The 26,038-nt window shown below is 37.3% G+C and overlaps 1 protein-coding gene across 1 annotated transcript in view; it reads right to left on the bottom strand.

Annotated features, from left to right (window-relative positions):
- Positions 1–3,906: 3,906 nt before the first annotated feature.
- LOC114519778 (fibrillin-1-like) overlaps positions 3,907–26,038 on the bottom strand; it is a 30,973-nt gene continuing 8,841 nt past the window's right edge. Inside the window, exons 8-27 of the mRNA XM_028539950.1 lie at positions 9,316–9,432; positions 9,062–9,178; positions 8,799–8,915; positions 8,583–8,705; positions 8,357–8,473; positions 8,101–8,217; positions 7,840–7,956; positions 7,614–7,730; positions 7,357–7,473; positions 7,131–7,247; positions 6,869–6,985; positions 6,613–6,729; positions 6,387–6,503; positions 6,125–6,241; positions 5,869–5,985; positions 5,613–5,729; positions 5,387–5,503; positions 5,136–5,252; positions 4,925–5,041; positions 3,907–4,347 (exon numbers count right to left, since the gene is read on the bottom strand). Coding sequence (XP_028395751.1) covers positions 4,022–4,347; positions 4,925–5,041; positions 5,136–5,252; positions 5,387–5,503; positions 5,613–5,729; positions 5,869–5,985; positions 6,125–6,241; positions 6,387–6,503; positions 6,613–6,729; positions 6,869–6,985; positions 7,131–7,247; positions 7,357–7,473; positions 7,614–7,730; positions 7,840–7,956; positions 8,101–8,217; positions 8,357–8,473; positions 8,583–8,705; positions 8,799–8,915; positions 9,062–9,178; positions 9,316–9,432 — 2,555 coding nt within the window. The 3' untranslated portion in view covers positions 3,907–4,021. The remainder of the gene's footprint in view (positions 4,348–4,924; positions 5,042–5,135; positions 5,253–5,386; positions 5,504–5,612; positions 5,730–5,868; positions 5,986–6,124; positions 6,242–6,386; positions 6,504–6,612; positions 6,730–6,868; positions 6,986–7,130; positions 7,248–7,356; positions 7,474–7,613; positions 7,731–7,839; positions 7,957–8,100; positions 8,218–8,356; positions 8,474–8,582; positions 8,706–8,798; positions 8,916–9,061; positions 9,179–9,315; positions 9,433–26,038) is intronic.

Here is a 26,038-nt window from a genome sequence, read left to right as displayed (position 1 = left end):
CTAAGCTTAAACGAATTCTCATTAGAAAACTGAAACCTAGCTGACTGGTGCATTGTATGTTGGGAAGTTACTTTATTTTATTCAAAATTGTTCAGGAAGAAGGGGGAATTGAGCATTGAAGGTCATTCATTAAGTAATTTAGGGAAAATGTACGATTATAGCATTTTATAATAGATTTTTAGTCAAATTAACAAAGAGTCTCCAAGTAATTTTTCCATGATTGTAGCTGTTCTATATATACCAAGCAAGCCAAAATTGTATAGCAGTAAAATTTCTAAACTATGAATTTATAATTTTCTTTTTTTGGGAATTTTGTTCCTGGGAAAGTTCACACTCTCTGGGTATATCTATCTAGGTCAGCTTTTTATAAATCAAATTATGTCATTATTATGCAGAAATGCTAGCTTCGTATTGTCGGCTACTGAAAGGGCGCGTGATTATTTCTTGTTCTCCCAAACTCCCACGCGTGTTTCTATAACTGTATAGAAACACAGAAAATGTTTTCTATTTCTTAAATATAGAAAATATTTAAAAACAACGAGGTTTCGCACAAAATAAAAATTTCCAAAAAACCTAGGAGGGAAATATTCTCGAAACGGGCTAAGGTTTGAGCCTGGTCAGTGGTAACTACCCTGGCAAATAAGAAGCATTTGGCGTGTGTATTGGCCTGTGTCGTCATTCTGGCGTCAGCAAATGCCAAAATCCGCCGACCGCTATGTTGTTTGCTTCAAAAAGAGGCAGCCATTGAAGGTGGCAAGCTTCTGAAATTCGAGAAGCACTTTCTCCAGATATAACTATTCAAATATTCCAACATTTATCACAGAAATTAAAGAGGCATTTCAGTATGCCTTGTGGAAGCACTCGTCCGGTCCCTAGTTGTAGTTGTCTTGTGTTGGTTCATCGATAGCCACTGACAATCTGTGAAGGTCTGTTATATTTTCATTTTAGGTCATTATTTATATCATACATTGTCGTGTATTGTAGAAGATATTTATGGAATTAGTCAATCCGAATCACGGATCAACTAAAATTTGTTGTTGGAAGTTTCAACCTGACCTGAGCTTCAATTTTCAATTTAGGTGAAAGCTCGACAACAACTCGTACTGCAAAATAGAAAAGAAAGAAGAGGAAACGAAAGAGATCGCGAAAAAAAAAGATAAATGCCGATGATGCCGCAGCTGGAAGCTCTAAAACTACTGGCAAATATCACTTGCCTTGTGAGATGGAACCAACGGCAACCTTTTCTTTATTTGGAAGCGATTTTGATCTTGAGTAGCTTCCAATAGTCGAATCACCAGCTTGAGCGGTCACGACACACTCCACGTCACTCATGTAAGTCAGTAAATGTTGATAATTATAATCATGCTCATCTCATCTTGTTGTACTTCAGAAAATGATACATAAGAAAAGCGTTAGCTGCGAATACGAATATACGAGTTGCAAATATCTTTTCTGCCGACTTGCAAGGTATTAGGGAGCTTTAGCAGTGACTACGAGTACGACTACGAGTACGAGATTCGTCATCCTCGCGCCCTGTTTGCTTACGTTATCAGCCAAAACTCGTAGTCGTTGGGCTTTTAAGTACGAGTTTTTTGGCAAATTTCGTACTCAAAAGCCCGGCGACTACGAGTTTTGGCTGATGGCGTAAGCAAACAACGCGCGAGAATGACGAATCTCGTACTCGTAGTCGTACTCGTAGTCACTGCTAAAGCTCCCTATTAAAATCAGACGGTGCTGTCTATGTGCCAATTAACCTATCAGATCTGGTAAACAATGTACCAGATCTGGTCAAACTAATTTCTGTACTGTTTCATTGATAAAAATAAGTTTCTGTTGTGAGCTGCAACCGACAAGATTGCAGTCCATTTGTAATCTATGCAGACCACAACTATTAGTTCCACTAATAATGTCATTTGGATTTTAAAAAGCAACTATTAAACCATTCTTTGACAGCATAACACACTTATAATTTTCCACATCAGAGAAGTGTATAAAACATGGACGCCATTTTGCCTAGATTGCACTGTGTGATAGCTATGTATTGCTACATGCTGTAACAATGTCTTCAGTTTGAACAAGCGATAGAGTGTTAACTAGAAATGTATATTACATTTTTTGACAACCATGGCTGTAATGCTTTCTGTTCAATAATATTGTTCAGTTTCTCTGATATTTACTAAGATTTGGATTATAGATCCTATTAAATTGAGTGATCAGATTTTGAAACCTGAATATTTTTTAACCTGAATGAAACCTGAGCTAAATCTGATCTTTGTTTTAAGAGTAGCTAGGTAGCCTACATATAAGCCTATAAAGCAAATGTAGTTCCTCATATATCTTGTTTTCAGTATATTTAGTTTCCAATATTTTGGTACGCTAGCTAACATTAAATTTAGGATGAACAGCAAACATGGCGAGAAATTTTGGACACGCACAGGGGGGTTCTAATTTATTCTAACGAATAAATTGTTCTAATTTATTCTAACGAATCACAAGTGAAATACACACGATATATCACATTCTAAATACCCTAAAATGCGACAAAAAAGTTCGAATATGCCTTAAAACCATGGCAACAGGTCAAGGCTTGGTTGCCTAGCAAATATGGACGATGAAGAACAATTTCAGTTATTTTTTGAAGAGTTTTTTGGGGAAAAAGGTCAGTTTTGATGAAAATATAACGTTGAAATTTGCTGATTTTGAAGCTAAAAACCGCAAGACATATATATTCTTCACATTTTTGCACTGATGGGTGTTCAAAATCATCGCTCGGAGTTTAGAAAACCGATAGAACATTTTGGTCATCGTGGCCCGATCGCGCGAAAATCTTACAAGTTCAACGGTCAAAACAACTTTCGACGCTATGAATGGTGTTTTTCTATACTTTAATAGCCGTTGGCTATTTCCTGCAAAACTGCAAGAAGTATTAACATCTAAATATCATCCATGATATCAAAATATCAAGTTTTACGTCTAAAAACAGAATCAGATAGAACATTTTCACATTTTTAAAAAGTTTAGAGGTAAGGCCACATTTTTAATATAACCCTAATAAAGCCGTGTGATTTCGCGTGGCCATATTGTTTCGAATCTCCCGAAGTCTGTGTATCTACCGCGCGTGCGTGTCCAAAATTTCTCGCCATGACAACAACACGACAACCTAATATGAACCTATATTGTATTGGTCCTGCATGGTTATTTACCTGCAAAAAAGGGGAAAATTATAAATCATAATTTTTTATCTGCAGGTCTCAGAATTTTTGAAAAATTAGGTGAACAATATGTTAATTAATGCACATAAAAGATATAATTGGTTTATCTCTGGTCCTTACAGGGTTTTGCAAAAGAATACGCAAAAGAATGGTGTTTGAATGGATTTTATTCGTTAATTTATAAATCATCGTAATATTTTGCATCATAATAATTTGATTTTTGTATTGAACGCTGTGGTTATAAAACTGCATTAATCTTAACGTATTTTGTACGTCCTCATGTGAGGTACAAAGATATTATGCGCTGTTTCTAAATGTCTCGGCATTTTAAAGCAATCATCTTGGTATACTCAGCTTTTATTCTACTACTACTACGTTGTAAGTTTCAATTATCCCTATTGCACTCAACGTTTTTCTGGAGGCTTTTTCCCTTGCTTTGCATTCCACGTGGACATTAAAAGGATTAATTTAATCATTTGACTAATGTCACACAGGTTTCCCACGTTTTCGCAATTTTCTTACAGAGAAACAGACCGGACGCGAGGCGGCAACGCGACGCGAATTTTCGGTTTTCAGAAGCATATATATTGAATTCTGGGATCAAAATTTTGAATCTATGGACGCTAGAGCAATCAAAATTTATTATTTTTATGTAATCTACAAGAAAATTTTGATAAGTTAAAATTTATTTGCTTTTGAAAAATATAAAACGTTGAAAATTCGCGCCGCGTTGCCAATTCACGTTCTGTCTGTTTGGGCCTTAATACGATTACAAATAATCGCACTGAATTTGAAAATGGGCGAAAACTTTAGTAGCAATCTACACTCGAATCTTCATAGTGATGACAGTTGTGGACGTTCCATCCAAGGTGTCCGCAATCCCAAATATAAGTCTCGTGTCCTGAACATTGTGTGTCATCCAACAGAATAGGACCAGTTCCTTCACCATAGTGTGCGCCATGATAAAAAGCAGTAGCTCCTTGGTAACCAAGCTGACGACAAATTACATGACCATCCTGCAAATCCAACGTATCATCACATACTGTTCCCCAACCATACGATGGATGATAGATTTCTACTCGGCCTTTGTTTGCAACACCTGCTGTGCCAGCCAATCTTATTCTCACAAAAACACCTAAACAGTAAAAAAGTCTCTTTCTAAATGAACCATACATTCTCCTAAGGGAACCTGGAGGGTTGCCCTAAAAAATGGGTAAATTTAGAAAGTTGGAAGAATTGCTTTCAACTGATGTTACGCAAGAGAAAACCAAAAAACAATTAAAATACAAAAATTCCAAATCACAATTACCAACTTAAGCGGAATATAATATTTGGTATTTTTGGTAATAATTCATACTCTAAATAATGAATATTCACACCCTTGATTTCATAGCTGTCGATTTACTTAATTTTAATTTCCTACGCCATTAGTCCACTGACTTATCAAACTTTTTTTGTTAACTCATTATGTTTAAGCAGTATTAAGCTTGTTAGTAACTATGAAAAAATATGTCCAGTCAAAATTATAATTTAATCGCATAAAAATACAGCGTGACACCATTGCGTTTGAGCGTTTACTTTGACAATTACTTTATTTTACTATGTCTAATAAAAGGAGATAAATTCGACATAGTACATTGCGTTTAATTACCTATTTTGGACATAAATTTGAATTATGAATAAATTGTATTTTGCATCTAGAATATACGTACAAGATTTCCCGTCACCTTCATAACCACTTCGACACTGACACGTGTAGGAACCAACGGTGTTAGAACAATCAGCATTTAAAGAGCATGAATGTGTTCCCAGAGAGCACTCGTTAACATCTGTCAACGCAAAAATTACAGGCATACTAACAAGGAACAATTCCTTTTTTATAAAAAACCAATGACGAAATCATGTTCGTGTGTGAGGCGTTACCTGAACATGTTTGACCACTTCCCGCATAACCATTTCGACACTGACACGTGTAGGAACCAACTGTGTTGGTACAATCAGCATTTGAGTGACAGACACTAGAAGAACACTCGTTCACATCTGTCAAGTCAAAATCAGAATGAATAAAAGAAAACCAAATATTTTCATGAAGAGCAATTATTTGAGTGAGAAAATACTGATAAGGTACTTTAAAATCAACAATCAAGATTACAGAAACGCCTCTTTGCACACACCTGAACATGTTTGACCATTTCCATAATAACCACTTCGACACTGACACGTGTAGGAACCAACTGTGTTAGTGCAATCGGCATTTGAATCACAGACACCAGACATGCACTCGTTCACATCTGTTGAATCAAGATAGCGAATTAATCAACGAAAACTAGTTTCATATTTTGAAAGCCTATTCTTAAGCTGACAACAAGTTGGCACTACAAATATGAATTTCCACTCTACCTGAACATGTTTGACCATTTCCAGAATAACCACTTCGACACTGACATGTGTAGGAACCAACTGTGTTTGTACAATCAGCATTTGAGTGACAGACACTAGAAGAACACTCGTTTACATCTGTCAAGTCAAAGTTACAATTGAATTAACGGAAATTAAATTCATTCTTCAAAAGAGCACTTAGCAGAGCGAGAAAAATATCGGTAAGTTACTTCAAATGCAGCAGTGAGAATTATGGAAACGCCTCAAGAAACTATACCTGAACATGTTTGACCATTTCCAGAATAACCATTTCGACACTGGCACGTGTAGGAACCAACTGTGTTGGTACAATCAGCATTTGAATCACAGACACTAGAAGAACACTCGTTTACATCTGTCAAGTCAAAGTTACAATTGAATTAACGGAAATTAAATTCATTCTTCAAAAGAGCACTTAGCAGAGCGAGAAAAATATCGGTAAGTTACTTCAAATGCAGCAGTGAGAATTATGGAAACGCCTCAAGAAACTATACCTGAACATGTTTGACCATTTCCAGAATAACCACCTCGACAATGGCACGTGTAGGAACCATCTGTGTTGGTACAATCAGCCTTGGAGTGACAGACACTAGAAGAACACTCGTTCACATCTGTCAAGTCAGGAATGGAATTGAATACCAAAAAAACTGTATTCACTCTTGGGAGATGGATTATTTAGGTGTTAAAATATAAATATGGAGTACTTAATTCGGGTCCAGCAGTTCAAATTACAAAACATCTGAATACAAGCTCTACCTGAACATGTTTGACCATTTCCAGAAAAACCATTTCGACACTGACACGTGTAGGAACCATCTGTGTTGGTACAATCAGCCTTTGAGTCACAGACACTAGAAGAACACTCGTTCACATCTGTTGAGTCAAGATAGCGAATGAATAAACGAAAACTAGTTTCATATTTGGAAAGGCTATTCTTCAGCTGACAACAAGATGAAACTACAAATATGAATTTCCACTCAACCTGAACATGTTTGACCATTTCCAGAATAACCATTTCGACACTGGCACGTGTAGGAACCAACTGTGTTGGTACAATCAGCATTTGAATCACAGACACTAGAAGAACACTCGTTTACATCTGTCAAGTCAAAGTTACAATTGAATTAACGGAAATTAAATTCATTCTTCAAAAGAGCACTTAGCAGAGCGAGAAAAATATCGGTAAGTTACTTCAAATGCAGCAGTGAGAATTATGGAAACGCCTCAAGAAACTATACCTGAACATGTTTGACCATTTCCAGAATAACCACCTCGACAATGGCACGTGTAGGAACCATCTGTGTTGGTACAATCAGCCTTGGAGTGACAGACACTAGAAGAACACTCGTTCACATCTGTCAAGTCAGGAATGGAATTGAATACCAAAAAAACTGTATTCACTCTTGGGAGATGGATTATTTAGGTGTTAAAATATAAATATGGAGTACTTAATTCGGGTCCAGCAGTTCAAATTACAAAACATCTGAATACAAGCTCTACCTGAACATGTTTGACCATTTCCAGAAAAACCATTTCGACACTGACACGTGTAGGAACCATCTGTGTTGGTACAATCAGCCTTTGAGTCACAGACACTAGAAGAACACTCGTTCACATCTGTTGAGTCAAGATAGCGAATGAATAAACGAAAACTAGTTTCATATTTGGAAAGGCTATTCTTCAGCTGACAACAAGATGAAACTACAAATATGAATTTCCACTCAACCTGAACATGTTTGACCATTTCCAGAATAGCCACTTCGACACTGACACGTGTAGGAACCAACTGTGTTGGTGCAATCAGCATTTAAGTGACAGACACTAGAACTACACTCGTTCACATCTGTCAAGTCAAAATCGCAATTGAATTAACGAAAATTAAATTCATTCTTGAAAAGAGCGCTTATTAGAGTGAGAAAATATCGGTAAGTTACTTTAATGCCAGCAGCTAAAATTGTAGAAACGCGTCCATGGTGACTATACCTGAACATGTTTGACCATTTCCAGAATAACCATTTTGACACTGGCACGTGTAAGAACCAACTGTGTTGGTACAATCAGCATTTGAGTGACAAACACTAGAAGTGCACTCGTTCACATCTGTTGAGTCAAGATAGCAAATCAATCAACGAAAACTAGTCTCATATTTGGAAGGGCTATTCTTGAGCTGGCAACAGGTTGACATTACAAATATGAATTTCCATTCTACCTGAACATGTTTGACCATTTCCAGAATAACCATTTCGACACTGACACGTGTAGGAACCAACTGTGTTGGTACAATCAGCATTTGAGTGACAGACACTAGAAGAACACTCGTTCACATCTGTCCAGTCAGGAATGCAATTGAATTGAAAAAAACTGTATTCATGCTTGGAAGAGCGATTATTTAAGTGTTAAAATATAAATATGGAGTACCTAATTTGGGTACAGCAGTTTAAATTACAAAACATTTCAATGCAAGCTCTACCTGAACATGTTTGACCATTTCCAGAATAACCACTTCGACACTGACACGTGTAGGAACCAACTGTGTTGGTGCAATCAGCATTTGAATCACAGACACTAGAAGAACACTCGTTCACATCTGTTGAGTCAAAATTACAATTGAATTAGCGAAAATTAAATTCATTCTTCAAAAGAGAACTTAGTAGAGCAAGAAAAATATGGGTAAGTTACTTCAAAGCCAGCAGTGAGAATTATGGAAACGCCTCAAGAAACTATACCTGAACATGTTTGACCATTTCCAGAATAACCATTTCGACACTGGCACGTGTAGGAACCAACTGTGTTGGTACAATCAGCATTTGAGTCACAGACACTAGAAGTGCACTCGTTCACATCTGTTGAATCAAGATAGCGAATTAATCAACGAAAACTAGTTTCATATTTGTAAGGGCTATTCTTGAGCTGAAAACAAGTTGAAACTACAAATGTAAATTTCCACTCTACCTGAACATGTTTGGCCATTTCCAGAATAACCATTTCGACACTGACACGTGTAGGATCCAACGGTGTTAGAACAATTAGCGTTTGAAGAGCATGAATGTGTTCCCAGAGAGCACTCGTTAACGTCTGTCAAAGCAATAATTACAGCCATACTGACAATGAACAATTCTCTTTGATAAAAAACCAATGACGAAATCATGCTCGTGTGTGAGACGTTACCTGAACATGTTTGACCATTTCCAGAATAACCATTTCGACACTGACACGTGTAGGAACCAACTGTGTTGGTACAATCAGCGTTTGGGTCACAGACACTAGAAGAACACTCGTTTACATCTGTCAAGTCAAAATCGAAAATGAATCAACCAAAATTAAATTAATTCTTTGAAAGAGCACTTATAAGAGCGAGAAAATATCGGTAAGTTACTTCAAAGCCAGCAGTAAGAATTAATTACGGAAACGCCCCAAGAAATTATACATACCTGAACATGTTTGACCATTTCCAGAATAACCACTTCGACACTGGCACGTGTACGAACCAACTGTGTTGGTACAATCAGCATTTGAGTCGCAGACACTAGAACTACACTCGTTCACATCTGTCAAGTCAAAATCGAAATTGTATTAACGAAAATTAAATTCATTCTTCAAAAGAGCACTTAGTGGAGCGAGAAAATTGGGTAAGTTACTTCAAAGCCAGCAGTGAGAATTATGGAAACGCCTCAAGAAACTATACCTGAACATGTATGACCATTTCCAGAATAACCATTTCGACACTGGCACGTGTAGGAACCAACTGTGTTGGTACAATCAGCATTTGAGTCACAGACACTAGAAGAACACTCGTTCACATCTGTCAAGTCAAAATCGAAATTGAATAAACAAAACACTAATTTCATTATTCGATTGCAAAAATACAGATAAATTAATAGTGCAGCAGTTTAATTGAAATTTTTTAATAAATCATGAAAGTAATAAAGAGAAACACGAGCGCCTACATACGTCTGAATGTGGTAAATATGCGTGTTCGGCAGGCATGGTGTAACTCGTATTTTCAATTATACCTGTGCAAGCGTTTCCGTCTCCTGTGTACCCAATCTGACATTTACAATTGAAGGAACCATCAGTATTGCTACAATCAGCATTTTCATCGCATGTGTGGGTCCCCTCAGAGCATTCGTTAACATCTGAGTTGAAATTTATTACATTAGTTAGTCAAACAATGACATCCACAATAAGAAATAATTAGCTCTAAAAATTATACCAGTACAAGTGAGGTAATTATACCAGTACAAGTGACATGATTATGCCAGTACAAGTGAGGTAATTACATCAGTACAAGTGACGTAATTATACCTGTATAAGTGACGTAATTATACCAGTACAAGTGACATAATTATACCTGTATAAGTGACATAATTATACCAGTACAAGTGACGTAATTATACCAGTCCAAGTGACATAATTATACCTGTACAAGTGACATAATTATACCTGTACAAGTGCGTCCATCCCCGGAGTATCCGTTAATGCAAAGACATTCATAGGAACCTGGAGTGTTGTTGCAATTTGCATTTCCGTCGCAATCATAGCTTGATTTATTGGAACACTCATTAATGTCTATTAAGTTATTACAAGAAAATAAAAGTCAACAATGGTGCAAAAAAGTGACTTTTGTAACAAAATACCAACTATCTTAGGGCTTGCTAAGCTACTGGTGCATATTTCTAAAATTTTGCTTACCTTGCGTGACCTAGAGGGAAAAAATAAAAACACAGAAGTTAAGATAATCTGTAAACCTGTACAATCACTCAAAGTGAATATGGCCGGCATTGATCGCTTTTCAGTAATTTGTCAACTGATAAACTAGGTTCTACGTGAAAAATTCGCTTCCAACACACGGCGAAGCAATTTTTCCTTTCGTAAACGGTCTTTGCTATCTTTGCTCGAGAGTTACGTTATGATTTTATACACGAATGAACAAGAAAAAGTAGATTAAATTTTCTAAAACTTCGTCTATTTTTACATGCTAAATCTTACCAGAACATCCTCGTAAAATGTCCAAGTTCCATTCTTTTTACTTGTTTTGTTCATTGTTACAGTGCTGTTGCTCAATTGACAGTTTTTGCTGTAAATATCGCTCTCCGATCTGAAGTTGTAACCATAGCAATTTTCATGACCTGTACAGAGAATATGGCATTCCCCCACAAGGTGGACATTGTGACTGGAGATCAAGTTTAAACGACGTATCGCTTTGTTTCCTAATATTTAAACCAAAAAATAACAAAAATTACCACACAAAAATACCAGCTAGGTAGTAAGTTTTCAATTCAGCTGGTTTCCAATCCATTAGTATGAAAGAAAGTGTCACATATACGTACATTCCGAAGAAAATTATATGCATGCATGGTGTAGCGGAGTTCTAATCTATAAACCCTCACAATTTTAACAATAAACAGTAAACCCGAACATGAATAGAAATAAATAAGTTTGAAAAAATGCACTGAACGTATGTATATAATTATAAGACTTCTTCAATCTTAACTGAAAAGAATAGCAAATTATTTTGAAACTACAAAACTTACCAACAATCATTTTCTTAAAATGTCGCCATGTACATGGTTTGTTGTCGTTCATGCAAGGTTGTTGTCCATGGGATAACGACAGTATCATCACTAATAATCCACCTAAAACATTGGTAGAGTATGATTTTGTGACGCTAAATTTAGTTGAAGTTAGGGCAGTTGTGTTTTTTACAACATAACGAGATAAAAAATTGAAGCTGGAGCCAAAAAACTGCGCCGAAACAGCTTTAAACACAATTTATATTGTACAGGGTGTCTCAAAAAAAGGTAATCCAACTTCAGCGCACTGGCGTGCATGAATTACTCCACAAACGACCGTAATTTTTGGAATCATGAAAGAACAGAGTGTTAGCTATAGGATGTCTTAATTGTTGTTTGAAAAATATGGAAGCAAAATGAGCAAATACAAGCGCGATGAAAAATCTCAGTCGAAATCACATTTTTTCACCTCTGGGAGTTTAGTACAAACCTTTTGAAAACAAACTTTGTTTTGGCCCTTTGGGACTTAGAAAATTATGCCCCAATAACTACGTGAATGAAGTGCATTCGCATAATCAATGTTATTCCGATTGCAATCACGTAAAGAGAAGATGGTTCAACTTACGACAGAACAACGCACGTTCATTGTTAAAAAAATTTACAGCGGCAGCCACCAGCACTCAAAACCATGTGGGCAAATGTGAGAAAGTTTTCACAACACGGCACGACTCTGAACCGAAACAAAGGAAACTCCGGGAGACGTCGCACTGGACGATCAGAGGCAAATATCGAGGCAGTGAGACAACGGTTGGAAGAACATCCAAGAGAAACAAGCGCAAGACGAAATGGTGTTGGTCTGCCACATGCCACATTTAACCGAATAACAAGGTTGGACCTTAAGATGCACCCTTACCGAATGCAAGTTCGACACCAACTCTTGCCCCAAGACTATGCTCGGCGCATGCAGTTTTCACAATGGCTAATAAACCGTTGCGCGCAAAATGAACAGTTCCTTCGGCCCTTTGTCATTGGAGATGAAGCTGGTTTCCAGATGAACGGCAGAGTGAACAGCCATAACGTCAGAGAGTATGCAGCCGCAGGAGAACCGCCAGAATTCAACTTTGATGTTAACATCAGTCGAGAGAAACTAAACGTTTGGATCGGACTGTCTGGAAACGGTCAGATAATCGGGCCATTTTTCTTTAACAGGAGTATCGATGGCTTGACTTATCTTCATATGATCAACAACGACGTAGTGCCTCAACTTCAGCAGAATTTTCAACAGCAAATCGATAGAACATTCAGAAGTCTCTGGTGGGTGCAAGATGGGTTCCGGCACATCGGTTAATTGCAGTACGTGATCGTTTGCGAGAGCTTTTTGGTCATCGTGTAATTGTCCTGTATCATAATGTGGAATGGCCCCCGCGATCCCCTGATCTAACCCCTTGTGATTTTTTTCTTTGGGGATACCTAAAGTGCAAAGTGTACACCACCCCTCCGGTTGATCTTGCCGACTTACAAAACCGAATTTCCAATGAAGTTGACGAGCTGAGGAACAATCGCGTGATAGTTAGAAGAGGCGTCCAATCAATGCTACACAGATGTCAACGTTGCATCGAGAGAAACGGTGGACACGTTGAAGGCGTGTAGCCTTTTAAATAATCGCGTGAAAATACGTTTTAATAAACATGAATAAATTAGAGCTAGTTTTGACATCTTTGTTATTAATTAGTCTTTCTTTTGTCTAACTTGACGCAAAGGTGAAAAAATGTGATTTCGATTGAGATTTTTCATAGCGCTTGTATTTGCTCATTTTTCTCCCATTTTTACAAACAGCAAGACATCCAATAGCTAGCACTCTGTTCTTTTATTATACCAAAAATTACGGTCGTGTGTGGAGTAATTCATGCACGCAAGCGCGCTGAAGTTGGATTACCTTTTTTTTGAGACACCCTGTATAACAAATCTAGCAGGAAGTTCCGGTTTAGCGGTCTGAGCACTCCCCCGATCTCCCCCGACTCCCCTTGTAGTTTGCGCATGCGTGAGTCAGCGGCAGCGGCTCATACGATTTTGTGTTGATCTGAATGGTCCCCCTCGCGCTCGATACACACACGTGCAGACGACTAATCGAAACAAGCTATTAGAAAAATACCCCCCACCACGTTGTTAAAATGGCAGCCAACGACCATGAAACTGATGAGATTGAAAATATTGTGTCTGGTGAGACAAGCGATCTCAGCGGGGAGAAACGTTTTAGTGAGCAACGAGAGAAATGTGAACGGATCATGTATTATTTAAGTCATGGTAAACATTTGGATGGTCCGACGAAAAACCAACAGAGAGTTGTTCGTGGCCAAGTCAAGCATTACGTTATGGATGAAACACGTAAGTAATTTATAGTTCTTCTTTCAGCTCTTTGGTTACTGTGGAGACGTAAACGTTTTGATCAATTAATGTTTTTAATTGCAAATCAACATCCTTTTGCTGTTATAAGTATATTTTATGCAAACCCAGTAAAACTCGTAATACTCTGGTATGTATTTGTCCGGGTTAAAGGAATAAAAACTTAACGCTTAGACCATGCACACGGTAACGTTTTCGATTCCAAAACGGTTTCAAACACCATCAATTCACAATAGAAGTTGAAGCTAATTTAACATAATTATTAAGCATAATTCTTTTTCCTTGGATCGTGTGGGACAGGCCGGCGTCAAAACAATAATATAGACAAAAACGATTTTAAATTATTAAAGACGCTCGAAAACGACGCTCGTGTATAACGCATATAAGATGTCCCCGATTAATAACAGCAGGAATGAACGATGTTGTTGTAGAGACAATATATATAGCTATTTTAGTATATCAATAGTAAAATAAAGTTAATAAGGAGATGTTCGTATCAAAGTGTCTTTGGCAAAAACATATGTTTGCGGGCGGCGTGAGTGTCAGACATAAGATTTCATGTTCTGTTGGGGTCATAGAGCTCGTAGTACAGACAATCTATATGTTGCTTTAGTAATAAAAAAATACAAGTTTGGGCTCGGGAGGAAGCGCTCCTGATTGTCTCGTTCATGCCCAATAGACTCGGCGTTAAGTTATTGTGAGTTGTAATCAAAGATCAGTCGAATCGTATACCGTCCAACTATAGCGCGTGTTAGTTAGTGAGGTTGATGTCTTAGAGGCTAGCTAACTCTTTCATAGTATGTAGGGTGTGCGCATACATGACATAATGCGCTTGTGCGCAGTTGCAGAGTCCTATAATGGGGAGAATATTAATGAAAAGATGAAAGATTGACCATATAGACTTACATCCTATAGGAGTGCTCCCCCCAAGCCCCAACTCCCACAAAAAATGCGTATATGCATGTATGTGTATTGTTTTGCGCAGAAAACCCGCATGCTAGTAATCATAACAAAGGCTTTGATCATTAATGCTTTTAGAGCTTTAAATTATATGAATCCCTCATTGATAAATAGCATAGAGACCAATAATAATATTAGCCAAATATAATTTAATATTTATATTAAAAAGCGATAAAACTTACATTTTCGCATGGCAGGAAATACACTCTTCAGTAATCCAGGAAATCCGAGCATTATTCTACGAAATTAAGAATATCTAACATTTGGTTATCGTCATGAGAGAACACTCTTCTTTGATTCAGTGTCTTATCATTTCTTTGCTAACCTTTGAAGAATAAACAATTCTTGTTCACTTTCATGTCATGCATGATGATGCAATTTTTTTGAGGTAATAATTGATTTTATTATTTATTTAAAAGAATTCACAGTCCGTGATTGGCTAATAGCTATGTGTGAAATCGTCATATCCAACGTGTGACGTCATAACGTGTGATACGACTTTCTTTAGTGTGATAAATAGTCGTATCCCACGTTTGACGTCACACGAATGGCGAAGACATCAATACAATGGCTTCCTCAAGTGAAAGGTTCGGCAACTTTGAGGAATACATGTTCGTTCTTTTAAATAAATAATAAAACATTTATTGAATTCGGTTTTCACATGATATGAAGAATTATCAAGTCTCAGCCTTCGGCTTCGGTTGATAATGACAAACTTCGGCTTGATAATTCTTCATATCATGTTCAACCTCAATCAATAATTTATTGCTAAATATTAATTAATAGCATTTTGCGCTGTAATTGTTTAGCGCTGACGTTACACTGTGACTATTTGGACAGGCAAAACATTGTATGCTCCAATCAGGTGATTCTGCTATCTCCTGATTGAATTTGTTTAGTGAATCGAAGTTGAAAGTTTTGCACAGCTGAGTGAAATTAATTATATGAGCGTAAGGTCACATTTTGAATATATTAACATTTTAAAAAGCCCTTAAGAAAAATCGTTTCCACCTTGCGATCTTGTCATGAGATATTAAATCATCATCATGACAGAATCCTCTTTTTGTCTTTGTTTGCTACGCGTGAATGGCACAAGATGAATACAAAATACATCCCTCGGTGTTCGCTTTCAAACTTTTCTAACAGCCCGTGCTCCATGCACTGCGCGAAAATATGTGGATTTGAAGGCCGACGCAGACCGGACGCTCAATGCGGCGAAGCGACACGCATATAAATTGAATTCTGGAAGCAAAATGTAATTATCATAGAATCTATGGACGCCAGAGCAGTAAAAAATAATGTATCCTCGTTAAGTAACTACAAGAATATTATGATAAGTTAAATTTTTTTAGCTTTTGGAGAAAAACCTTTGAAAAATCGTGCCGCGTTGCAAAATTGCATGCTATCTGAGTGGGCCTTGACCGCGGCCTTGAAATGCACCAAATCTACGACGTGACGTAATACTGCTGCATGTTTTCCAAAATTTCACAACAGGCATGGAACACGGTACAATTTTGACTCCGTTTGGTTGAAAAAGTCAGAGTCGCAGGTGAAACAAATTGAAACAGTCCGGTTCCTACTGAGTAACGGATGTTTTCGCATGTGACCATCGCGTCGTAGTTTTGGTGCAGGTAGTTTACAGTCGCTAATGCAAACAAACACCTCTTTTGCATTTTCAACAATGTATTTTTAAATTAAAAATATCAAGAAACGTTAGAAAATTTGACACTATTGTGGGTCGCTATATACTTCTATATGAATATGAATTTATATTCAGAGAAGTAAGAAACGTGCTAATTTTAAATCAAGTAGTCTAATGTAACTCAATATATTTTAGCTTTGTTCCTGTCAAATGAATGTACATATTGTTTTTTTGACATTTTCAACTCTCGTTCATACTTCTTTATTGATTGTATATACAGTGTGTGATTGTATTACACTCTCATGCAGTGTCTCAGAAAAACGGAATTAACATAAATTTTACCTTAGACAGCTTTTTAGTTCGTAACTGCAAGGAATGTGATGAAATACTTAAAAAATGAAATAAATAATCGAAATCAAACATGGTGTAATGGACCTTTTGCATAATAGACCAACTTTTGACTTAGGCAACAAAAAGGGCATACTAAATTTCGGAAAAGTGAATACTGAATGTATTATATATATGATTTTTTGATGAAGGAATATTTGCTATGACTCGATGCAGTTAAATTCTAGTAGAGGGTTAAAGGGTCTTAATTTCGAGTGGAATTACACACACTTCAAATTCAAGCCAGCAACAGTTGATGGAAAAATGAATCAATTATTGGTCCTCCGACAGAAATCGAACCTACGCTTTTGCGATGCCGTTTCAAGAGCATGCCGGTGCCATGCAGGTTCGATTGCTCATACTAAATTTAGTAAAACTGCCAAGTTTGGCTGCAAAATATTGTAAAGTACAGAAAATATAGCCATGCGAAGTTAGCAATTTTGTATACTTTTTTACTACGGTTGGAAGGGTGTAACTAAATTAGTTAAACGCGTCCGGTCGTAGTAAAAAGTATACAAAATATGCTACTTCGCATGGCTATATTTTCCGTAATACTTGTCAATTTGCGGCCAGACTTGACCATTATACTAATTTCGGTACGCTCTTTTTAGTTGTGGTGATTTATTTCCTTCTTGTTGCCTAGATTGTAAGTTGGTCTATTATGCAAAAGGTCGATTGAATAGTCAAACCAAATTTTAAAATTCATTATTTGCTTGATGCGGGTATATATGTGCCAATAAAAATGTAATTTTAATTCATACCATTAAGATGAAACCAAAAATATGGTTTTGGAGCAGCAATTTTTTACACACGATTAATTAGTTATTTCTACTAGCCATCACCACAAGAAATGAAATTTCAAGAAAGCTAAATAATTATCAACAAAAACTTTTATTTTCTATACGCGAGGTTGGTTTCCAACTTAGCGTTAATCATTTTACATTTAGCGTAATAGTCTTTTGGCTCTTCGTACGGAGGCTCGAATCTTCCCGTGTTTTTTCTGTTGTCCCTCTTCAGGGATTCTTCTTTTAACTCCGTTGACACGTTCCCTGGCTGGAACCCCCTTCTGAATTAGGTCTTGAACGTCTAATGACAGTCAAGTGAATTGACATATGCACGACGTTCAACCCGTAGCATGCTTGTTTCAGGCTTCAAAGCTGCCTAGCCTCGTGCAGGTGACGTCGCGACAATGTTTACCGAAAACAATATTTTTAAGAATCTACTTCGAAGTATTATTAAAGTTAATAGTGCATGACTTTATATAAAATCATTTATCAACCATTCCTCCTTCGAGGATATTCGGCCTTCAGTAGAGTTTTTAAGTGAAATAAATCGTCTCAGCGTTTAAATTTACACAAGATCTCTAACTTTCGGCAATAAGTTATTCATACCGACCAAGTTACCATTTCACAACAGCAGGTGATATTTTTTCCGTAATCAATATGAACTCAAATTTTATTTTATAATGATCACACAAAACCTTAGGAATAACAAGTTATTTCGGCAGGGGATGATCAAAGATCTTACGTTATTGCGTGAAGTCTAGGATATACAGGGTGTCCCAAAAAGGTGACAATATAGAAATTATCTTAAACGCGCGTGATTACACACAAAGGAATTTGATAGAATTTTATATTAGACTAGTAATATATTGCCACATATTCAAAATATCACTCAGACGCCGTTTACACTACACCGGATTCGAATTGTCACAACATCAAAATTATCCATGTGAAAGCGCGAGTTATAACCGCGAAATGATGATAGCATTATTGGTGTAATATGATCTGCCAAATGAAAGTTTTTTGCACGAATAACGTACGCGAATATTAGAACTTTCTATTTTGCTGCGTATAGTTAGTGTCATGCCAAAAAACCCCAAATCATCAACAGGATATAACCCTTTTTATCTATTCAATCGTTGATTTCATAAGTATCAATTAAATTGTTTTAAATATTTGATTTACGTGCGTGCCGAACAAAAAACGGGACAGTCGAAAACAGCCCTTAGGCTGCGTCCGCACGACACCGGATCATCCGACATTCTCGTGTGCCTGTATGAGGCAACAATTCTTAGCAAATGCTCGTTAATTTAACAGATTTGCCATACTTCCCCAGTCTCAAACATTAAAGATCTATACAGAGACTGTCTTTTACCAACTTCACAATTTTACTTGTTTCAATATCCGCTAAAGTTAAGAAGAAACGTCACTAACAAATATATTTTTATTACTTTTAAATTGCTAGAACTGCCTCTTATGGAATCATGGTTTTACTTAAAGCAGTGTATTGAACTGTGAATAAAAGCAAACTGTGCGTTGAAAAAAAGGCAATATAGAGATCTCCACACCCTAATATTGTGATAATCAAATGCGTTATGCATTCTTTAGCACAGGCTAATGTATAGAGTATAGAGCGTATTATGTCAGTACACACTTTCGTTTTAAATCGCTGCTACAAAACTTTTACAGACTTACCAACAATGACGTTTTCCAAATGTTTTTAAGCAGAAGGTTGAGCTTCCGTGGTGGTGATAAAATTGTGGATAAAAGAAGAACAACGGCCTCTCATTAAGTGGTCGGTGTTTGTTTCAATTTAGTTGCTCTGCAGTTTACTGCATTCTTGAGGTGGGATGAAATTGTGTTGTATTATGTGTTCTACAAATGTGCGGTAGTCGACATTTATGTCTTTATAATGACTTGTCGTTTGTTTGTCTTGAACTGGTGACAGCTTGCTAAGTACATATGATTATTTTTTTAACTACATCTGTATATATGCATGTCACCTGTAAATGACGATATACTTGCCATAACGATTTAGTTAAATTCTGTTTTTGTGGCATTTACCTAATTCATGCAAAATATTACAAAACGAACTTCGTCTTTTGTTGTAAACTAAGAATTCACGAATTTGATGAAAATTAGGTTGTTCACTTCTTTCTAGTTTCAGGCAAGAATGTCGGAATTATGACGTGCGTGGGACAACTCTAATCTATATTTATGCGTATTCGTCCATGCAGTTTCGCATGAGCAACACCTGCCTATTAGCCTATATGCCGTCATCGAAAGTTATATATACCGGCCTTATATATATATATATATATATATATATATATATATATATATATATATATATATATATATATATATATATTTATTGAAAGACTAGCTTAGCTACTCGGAGTTTCACGCTATAAAGCGATCATCAGGCTAATGGCAGGTCTGGTTGCTATTCTCTATATTTACATCGTGATATAAGGTGTCGAATTACGTGTCTACATTTCGTAAAGAGTTCAGAGCGTTTGTTCAGCAGTGTTCTAGTTTTGTCTTTCATGATATGGAGTTTCTCCTCAAGGCAGAGGTTGCATCTTCTTGAACCGGCTTTGTAGGCTGGGACAGTTTTCAGTAGGGACCATGAAATCGAAAAATCTTTCTTAGCTTCCTTCAGCTTCCATATGTGTTTCGACAGTTCCGTCTCCTTGGCATACTTCTTATTCGCGAAAGATTTTGCGTGATTTCGGTAGCGTGTTTTGAAAACGTCCGCAGTGACTCCGATGTACCTGGCTGGTGGATCGTTGTTGCGCGTGGACACTTCGGCTTGGTAGACTACGTTTGATGTGAGGCATTTACCTTCAGCTGGGCATTTTTCCGGTAGTCTGCAGTTGCATTGTCGTTGTTTGCTTGTGTCGTTTGTGTTTGCGTTTGTCTGTTTTGTGTGTTTGTTCAGTATTTTCTTGTTGTGTTTGTTTATGAATGAGCGCATGTTGTCAAGACAGCCGTAGCTGATTCGTACGTTATGTCGATTGAAAATTTTATGGAGTTGATTGGAAGGTGGGAAGTGTTTGTCTAACAGATGTAGGAATTGTTGTCCGATGTTCGTTTTTACGTTTTTCGAATAAGGGGGGTTATACCAGATTATATGGCGATGCCGTTTACGTTTTTGCGTTGTGTTGCTGCTGTCGATGTCTACGTTGTTGGTTGGTTGCTCGTACGTAAGTGTTGCGTCGTAGTTGCTTTGTCTCAGTGCGTTGTTGTACAATTGAGACGCAGCGTCAAAAGTTGTTTTGTCGCATGATAATTTGTTGATCCGCTTGTTGATGGATGATGGAAGTTGTCGTGTGATAGCGGGTGGGTGATTGGAAAGGCGGTTGATGTATAGTGGGTCGTCGTTGGGTTTTCTGTAGGGTTTGTATGTTCCGTTAGCCAAGTCAAGTGTGACGTCAAGAAAATTTACCCGCTTCAAGTTGGCCGTGGCGGTGATTTTCAGCCCGAAATTCGAGAAAGTTTTAGTCAACTGTTTTCTGGCTTTGTCACATAATCTGCCTGATGTAGTGCGTATAACGGCGAGGCCGTCATCGCGGTACAGTCCGACGTTCTCCAGTTGCCCTTCAAGTTTATTCAAGATGAATAGACCGACGAGTTCGCAGATTTCGGCCCCATCAAAACTTCCCATCGTGACATCAAAAGCGTTTGCGGCATTCGACTTTGTCCACGTTTGGTTGTTGTTGAATAATAGTGATTGTCTGGCGTGCTTGATTATTTTGATATCCTGATCGCTAATTTTGGAAAACTGTTTAGCCCATTCAATTGCTTTGTCGAGTAGTTGCTCAGTAATTGATGGGTAGAATTCACATATGTCAAAGTTCAGGAAAGTGTGTTTGTCCTTGTTTTTGATATCCTTGAACCACGCGATCGTGTCATCGGTGTTGCGCCATTGGTTGCTGTTTGTCTGCTTGCGGATGTTGTTGTTAATACTGTCGAGGATTGTCTTACTAACCATTCCGAGGTTGCTCTTGGCAGGATTAATAAGACGGCATTGCGGGTTATTTTCGAAGTTTTCTTTGTGGTCCTTAAGTGAGATAAACGCTGGTGTTTGGGCCATAGGTTCGATGCGATTATCGATTTCGAGTTTGGAGGCAATGGTTTTCAGTTCGTTATTGATGTCCTTCGCGGTGTTGACGTTGGCTATCTTGTATGCCTTGGTCACATTATCTGATAGTATTTTGGTGTAGGCGGTCGCGCTCATCTCGTACATGTTGCGTGTCTTGTCGGCTGGGATGAAAACATTGGGAGATGTGCGGATTCTTTGTTTGTCGTCTTCTAGCTTCTTGATGAAATCGTCATTATATCTGCGGAATTTGATATTCACTAACATTTTCGCGACATCATCTTCGAATGATTTCATCTCAGGAACTTGTGGTGGTGTTCGCTTCGATCTCAGGCCGTACGTTTCTTTTCTGGTCGTTTGCTGTTCTTCATCGTTTTGTAGGAAGAAGTGCGCTTTCCAGCGCATTCTATGGATGGCTGATTCCGTTTTATTAATAAGGTCCCGTTGGTATTCATCGTGTGAGGGAAGTCCGATATTTTTAAGAGAATAGTTAAACCGAATCTGTTGCATGTCTTCTGTATTAGAACCAATCCAAGTAGAGCGCTCGACTAATATAAGGAGCGATAATATCCAAATAATTGACTGTAACAAAAAGATCACAGAACTTGACAATGGTTGGAGAGCGCTCAATACCATTACTGGCAGAGCGATAATATATATTTATTGAAAATCACCGCCACGGCCAACTTGAAGCGGGTAAATTTTCTTGACGTCACACTTGACTTGGCTAACGGAACATACAAACCCTACAGAAAACCCAACGACGACCCACTATACATCAACCGCCTTTCCAATCACCCACCCGCTATCACACGACAACTTCCATCATCCATCAACAAGCGAATCAACAAATTATCATGCGACAAAACAACTTTTGACGCTGCGTCTCAATTGTACAACAACGCACTGAGACAAAGCAACTACGACGCAACACTTACGTACGAGCAACCAACCAACAACGTAGACATCGACAGCAGCAACACAACGCAAAAACGTAAACGGCATCGCCATATAATCTGGTATAACCCCCCTTATTCGAAAAACGTAAAAACGAACATCGGACAACAATTCCTACATCTGTTAGACAAACACTTCCCACCTTCCAATCAACTCCATAAAATTTTCAATCGACATAACGTACGAATCAGCTACGGCTGTCTTGACAACATGCGCTCATTCATAAACAAACACAACAAGAAAATACTGAACAAACACACAAAACAGACAAACGCAAACACAAACGACACAAGCAAACAACGACAATGCAACTGCAGACTACCGGAAAAATGCCCAGCTGAAGGTAAATGCCTCACATCAAACGTAGTCTACCAAGCCGAAGTGTCCACGCGCAACAACGATCCACCAGCCAGGTACATCGGAGTCACTGCGGACGTTTTCAAAACACGCTACCGAAATCACGCAAAATCTTTCGCGAATAAGAAGTATGCCAAGGAGACGGAACTGTCGAAACACATATGGAAGCTGAAGGAAGCTAAGAAGATTTTTCGATTTCATGGTCCCTACTGAAAACTGTCCCAGCCTACAAAGCCGGTTCAAGAAGATGCAACCTCTGCCTTGAGGAGAAACTCCATATCATGAAAGACAAAACTAGAACACTGCTGAACAAACGCTCTGAACTCTTTACGAAATGTAGACACGTAATTCGACACCTTATATCACGATGTAAATATAGAGAATAGCAACCAGACCTGCCATTAGCCTGATGATCGCTTTATAGCGTGAAACTCCGAGTAGCTAAGCTAGTCTTTCAATAAATATATATTATCGCTCTGCCAGTAATGGTATTGAGCGCTCTCCAACCATTGTCAAGTTCTGTGATCTTTTTGTTACAGTCAATTATTTGGATATATATATATATATATATATATATATATATATATATATATATATAAGGGGTATATATATAATATATATATATATATATATATATATATATATATATATATATATATATATATATACCCATTTGCAAAAACATTGGCCGCAGATAGATAGATAGATAGATACTCGAAGCCTAATTAGAATTGCATATGATTACATTTGTATGGGATTTCACAACATATGCAATTCTAATTAGATTTGGAGTATCTATCTATATATCTATCTGCGGCCAACGTTTTTGCAAATGGGTGTATATATATTTAAACAGTGGGTGTATATATATATAAAGCATTTATTTAAACACGATAAAATTACAAATGTACTGATGTGGTCGTGTGTTTACAATTAAGAGACAATTAAGCTATATACTATAAAAAACCCCTATTCATTCAGTCCCATGCAAACAATATATAGATTAATATTTAACTGTTTTTAAAGTCTTTTTAAAACTAGTAATGTTATTTGAAGCCCTATGCTCATTCGATAAAGAGTTCCACAGACTAGCCGCTATAAAGGATATTGAATTCCTAAGATAGTTAGATTTAGGCACTGGTAATACTAAACTAAACTTCCTTCTAAAATCATATGTGTAATTACTTTTTTAACTATACATTCCAATTGTTTTGGAACGTGACCATAGTAACAATTATATGCAAAGCATAACAATCGTTTTGAGTTCATGTCTCTAATAGTGTTCCAATTAGCCTTCGACAACACTTGGTCGCCAGGAGACGTTTAGTACAATTGTTTGCAAATCTAATAGCCTGAAGTGGACCGGTAAATTTCCCTCGACCCAAAAGCATGTACTCGTATATATATACTTATATATATATATATATATATATATATATATATATATATATATATATATAATATAATATATATATTATTATATATATAATATATATATTATTATATATATTATATATATATATATATATATATATATATATATATACTTATTCATGTAGTGTTTCGTCGTTTCTAAGCTTAAGCGAATTCTCGTTATAAGACTGAAACCTGACTGGTGATTTAAAGCCATTAATTAGTTTTTGTTTGCACGTGCAGGCATGACTAGTGGAATTATTTATTTATTTATTTATTTATTTATTTATTTATTATGCTTTGCCATTTGAATACAACATACAATATTACAAACACGAACAGCACAAAATCAATACAAATGCATGAATATTCACAATAATCGAGGCAGGGTATTGCTACAGCTCACGCCAATTACAGCAGCCCTTTCAAAACAAATAAAACAGACATCATACAATCTCCACACAATATATAGTTCACACTTAGGAAAATCTTCCTCGTGATAGGAGCAGTATAGAATTGTGCTCCGAGAGTAAAATGACTGCTCACATCCCACAGGAAGATCCACCTTTAAGGAAATTTACGTGTAACAATGCTGGACAAAACGAACACAAGGACACACATTTGAATTAATAGCAGCATGAGTTAGAATTAGACAAATTACGGGACGCGTTACAAGACAAACAAACAGACTTCCAAGTTCTAGGATTTTCGGCGTCATATATATTCAAGGCCGAATGGTAATAGTTATAAAGATCGTTTTTGAATCGACAAAGGCTTATCTTCTTCGTTGTCAGCCCTTTTGGAAGAACATTCCATACTCTTGCGCACCTAGAAAAGAATGACTTCTGGAATGTTACAGTCTTGCACTTTGGTGTGATGAACGTCAAGCACGCGGGGTTGGCTGATCGTGTTGATCTCTCCCGGTTCTGAATTGATGGTAGAACACTATCTTTAACTTTTATTATCCCATTGATGCATTTAAAGTAGAACACTAGATCCAAAAATTCGTGCCAATAGCAGAGTGGAATAAGGTCTAACATTTCGAGTCGCCTACTGTAGGTAATGTCGCAGATAAATGGTAGATCCAAGATATACTTGCTCGCGCGCCTCTGAATTCTCTCCGTCCGTTTAATCAGTTCCACAGTTTGTGGCGCCCAGACTTGAGATGCATAGCATAGCTTTGAACGTACAAGAGACAAATATAGAGTACGACGAACCAAGATAGATTTTATATCCAGTGTAGACCTCCTAACGTATCCGAGCATTCTCGTTGATTGAGCACATTGGTATTCAACATGTTTGGACCAAGTCAAATTGGAAGAAGTCCATACTCCTAAATCACGCTCTTGATCGGTGCTTTCTAGGACGGTATCATGTAGTTTGTAGGGATATTCTATTTTCTGATGTTTTCGGGTTATTCGGAAAACTTTACATTTTTCAGCGTTTAATATCAGGTTAACGTTACTAGAAAGTTCTTCAAAATTTGTTAGATCGTCTTGAAGCGAGGATGCATCACACATATTGTCGACTGTTCTAAAAATCTTTGTGTCGTCTGCAAAGGTTGCAATGCTAGATTTGTCCACGCTTTCGGACAGGTGGTTTTCGTACAAGAGAAACAGTAGTGGACCGAGAATCGAGCCTTGTGGGACTCCGGATGTCACCGGTAATGGTCTTGATATTGCTCCACCAACTGCTGTCTGTTGATAACGATTGTTGAGATAAGATGAAAACCAGTTTAGAATGTTACCTCGAAACCCGAACTCGCGCAATCGGTGCAAGAGCTGATCGTGACTTACTTTATCGAATGCCTTCGACATGTCCAAGTAGATTACGTCTATTTGCTTACCATGGTCTTTGTTTATTTATGTGGGTAGTCACGTGCAATACAC

The sequence above is a fragment of the Dendronephthya gigantea genome, unplaced genomic scaffold (genome assembly GCF_004324835.1).
Source record: "Dendronephthya gigantea isolate DGI-Jeju-01 unplaced genomic scaffold, DenGig_1.0 000014F, whole genome shotgun sequence".
Taxonomy (NCBI): domain Eukaryota; kingdom Metazoa; phylum Cnidaria; class Anthozoa; order Malacalcyonacea; family Nephtheidae; genus Dendronephthya; species Dendronephthya gigantea.
Note: the sequence above shows the minus strand (reverse complement) of the source record. Positions and strands in the feature narration are given on the sequence as shown.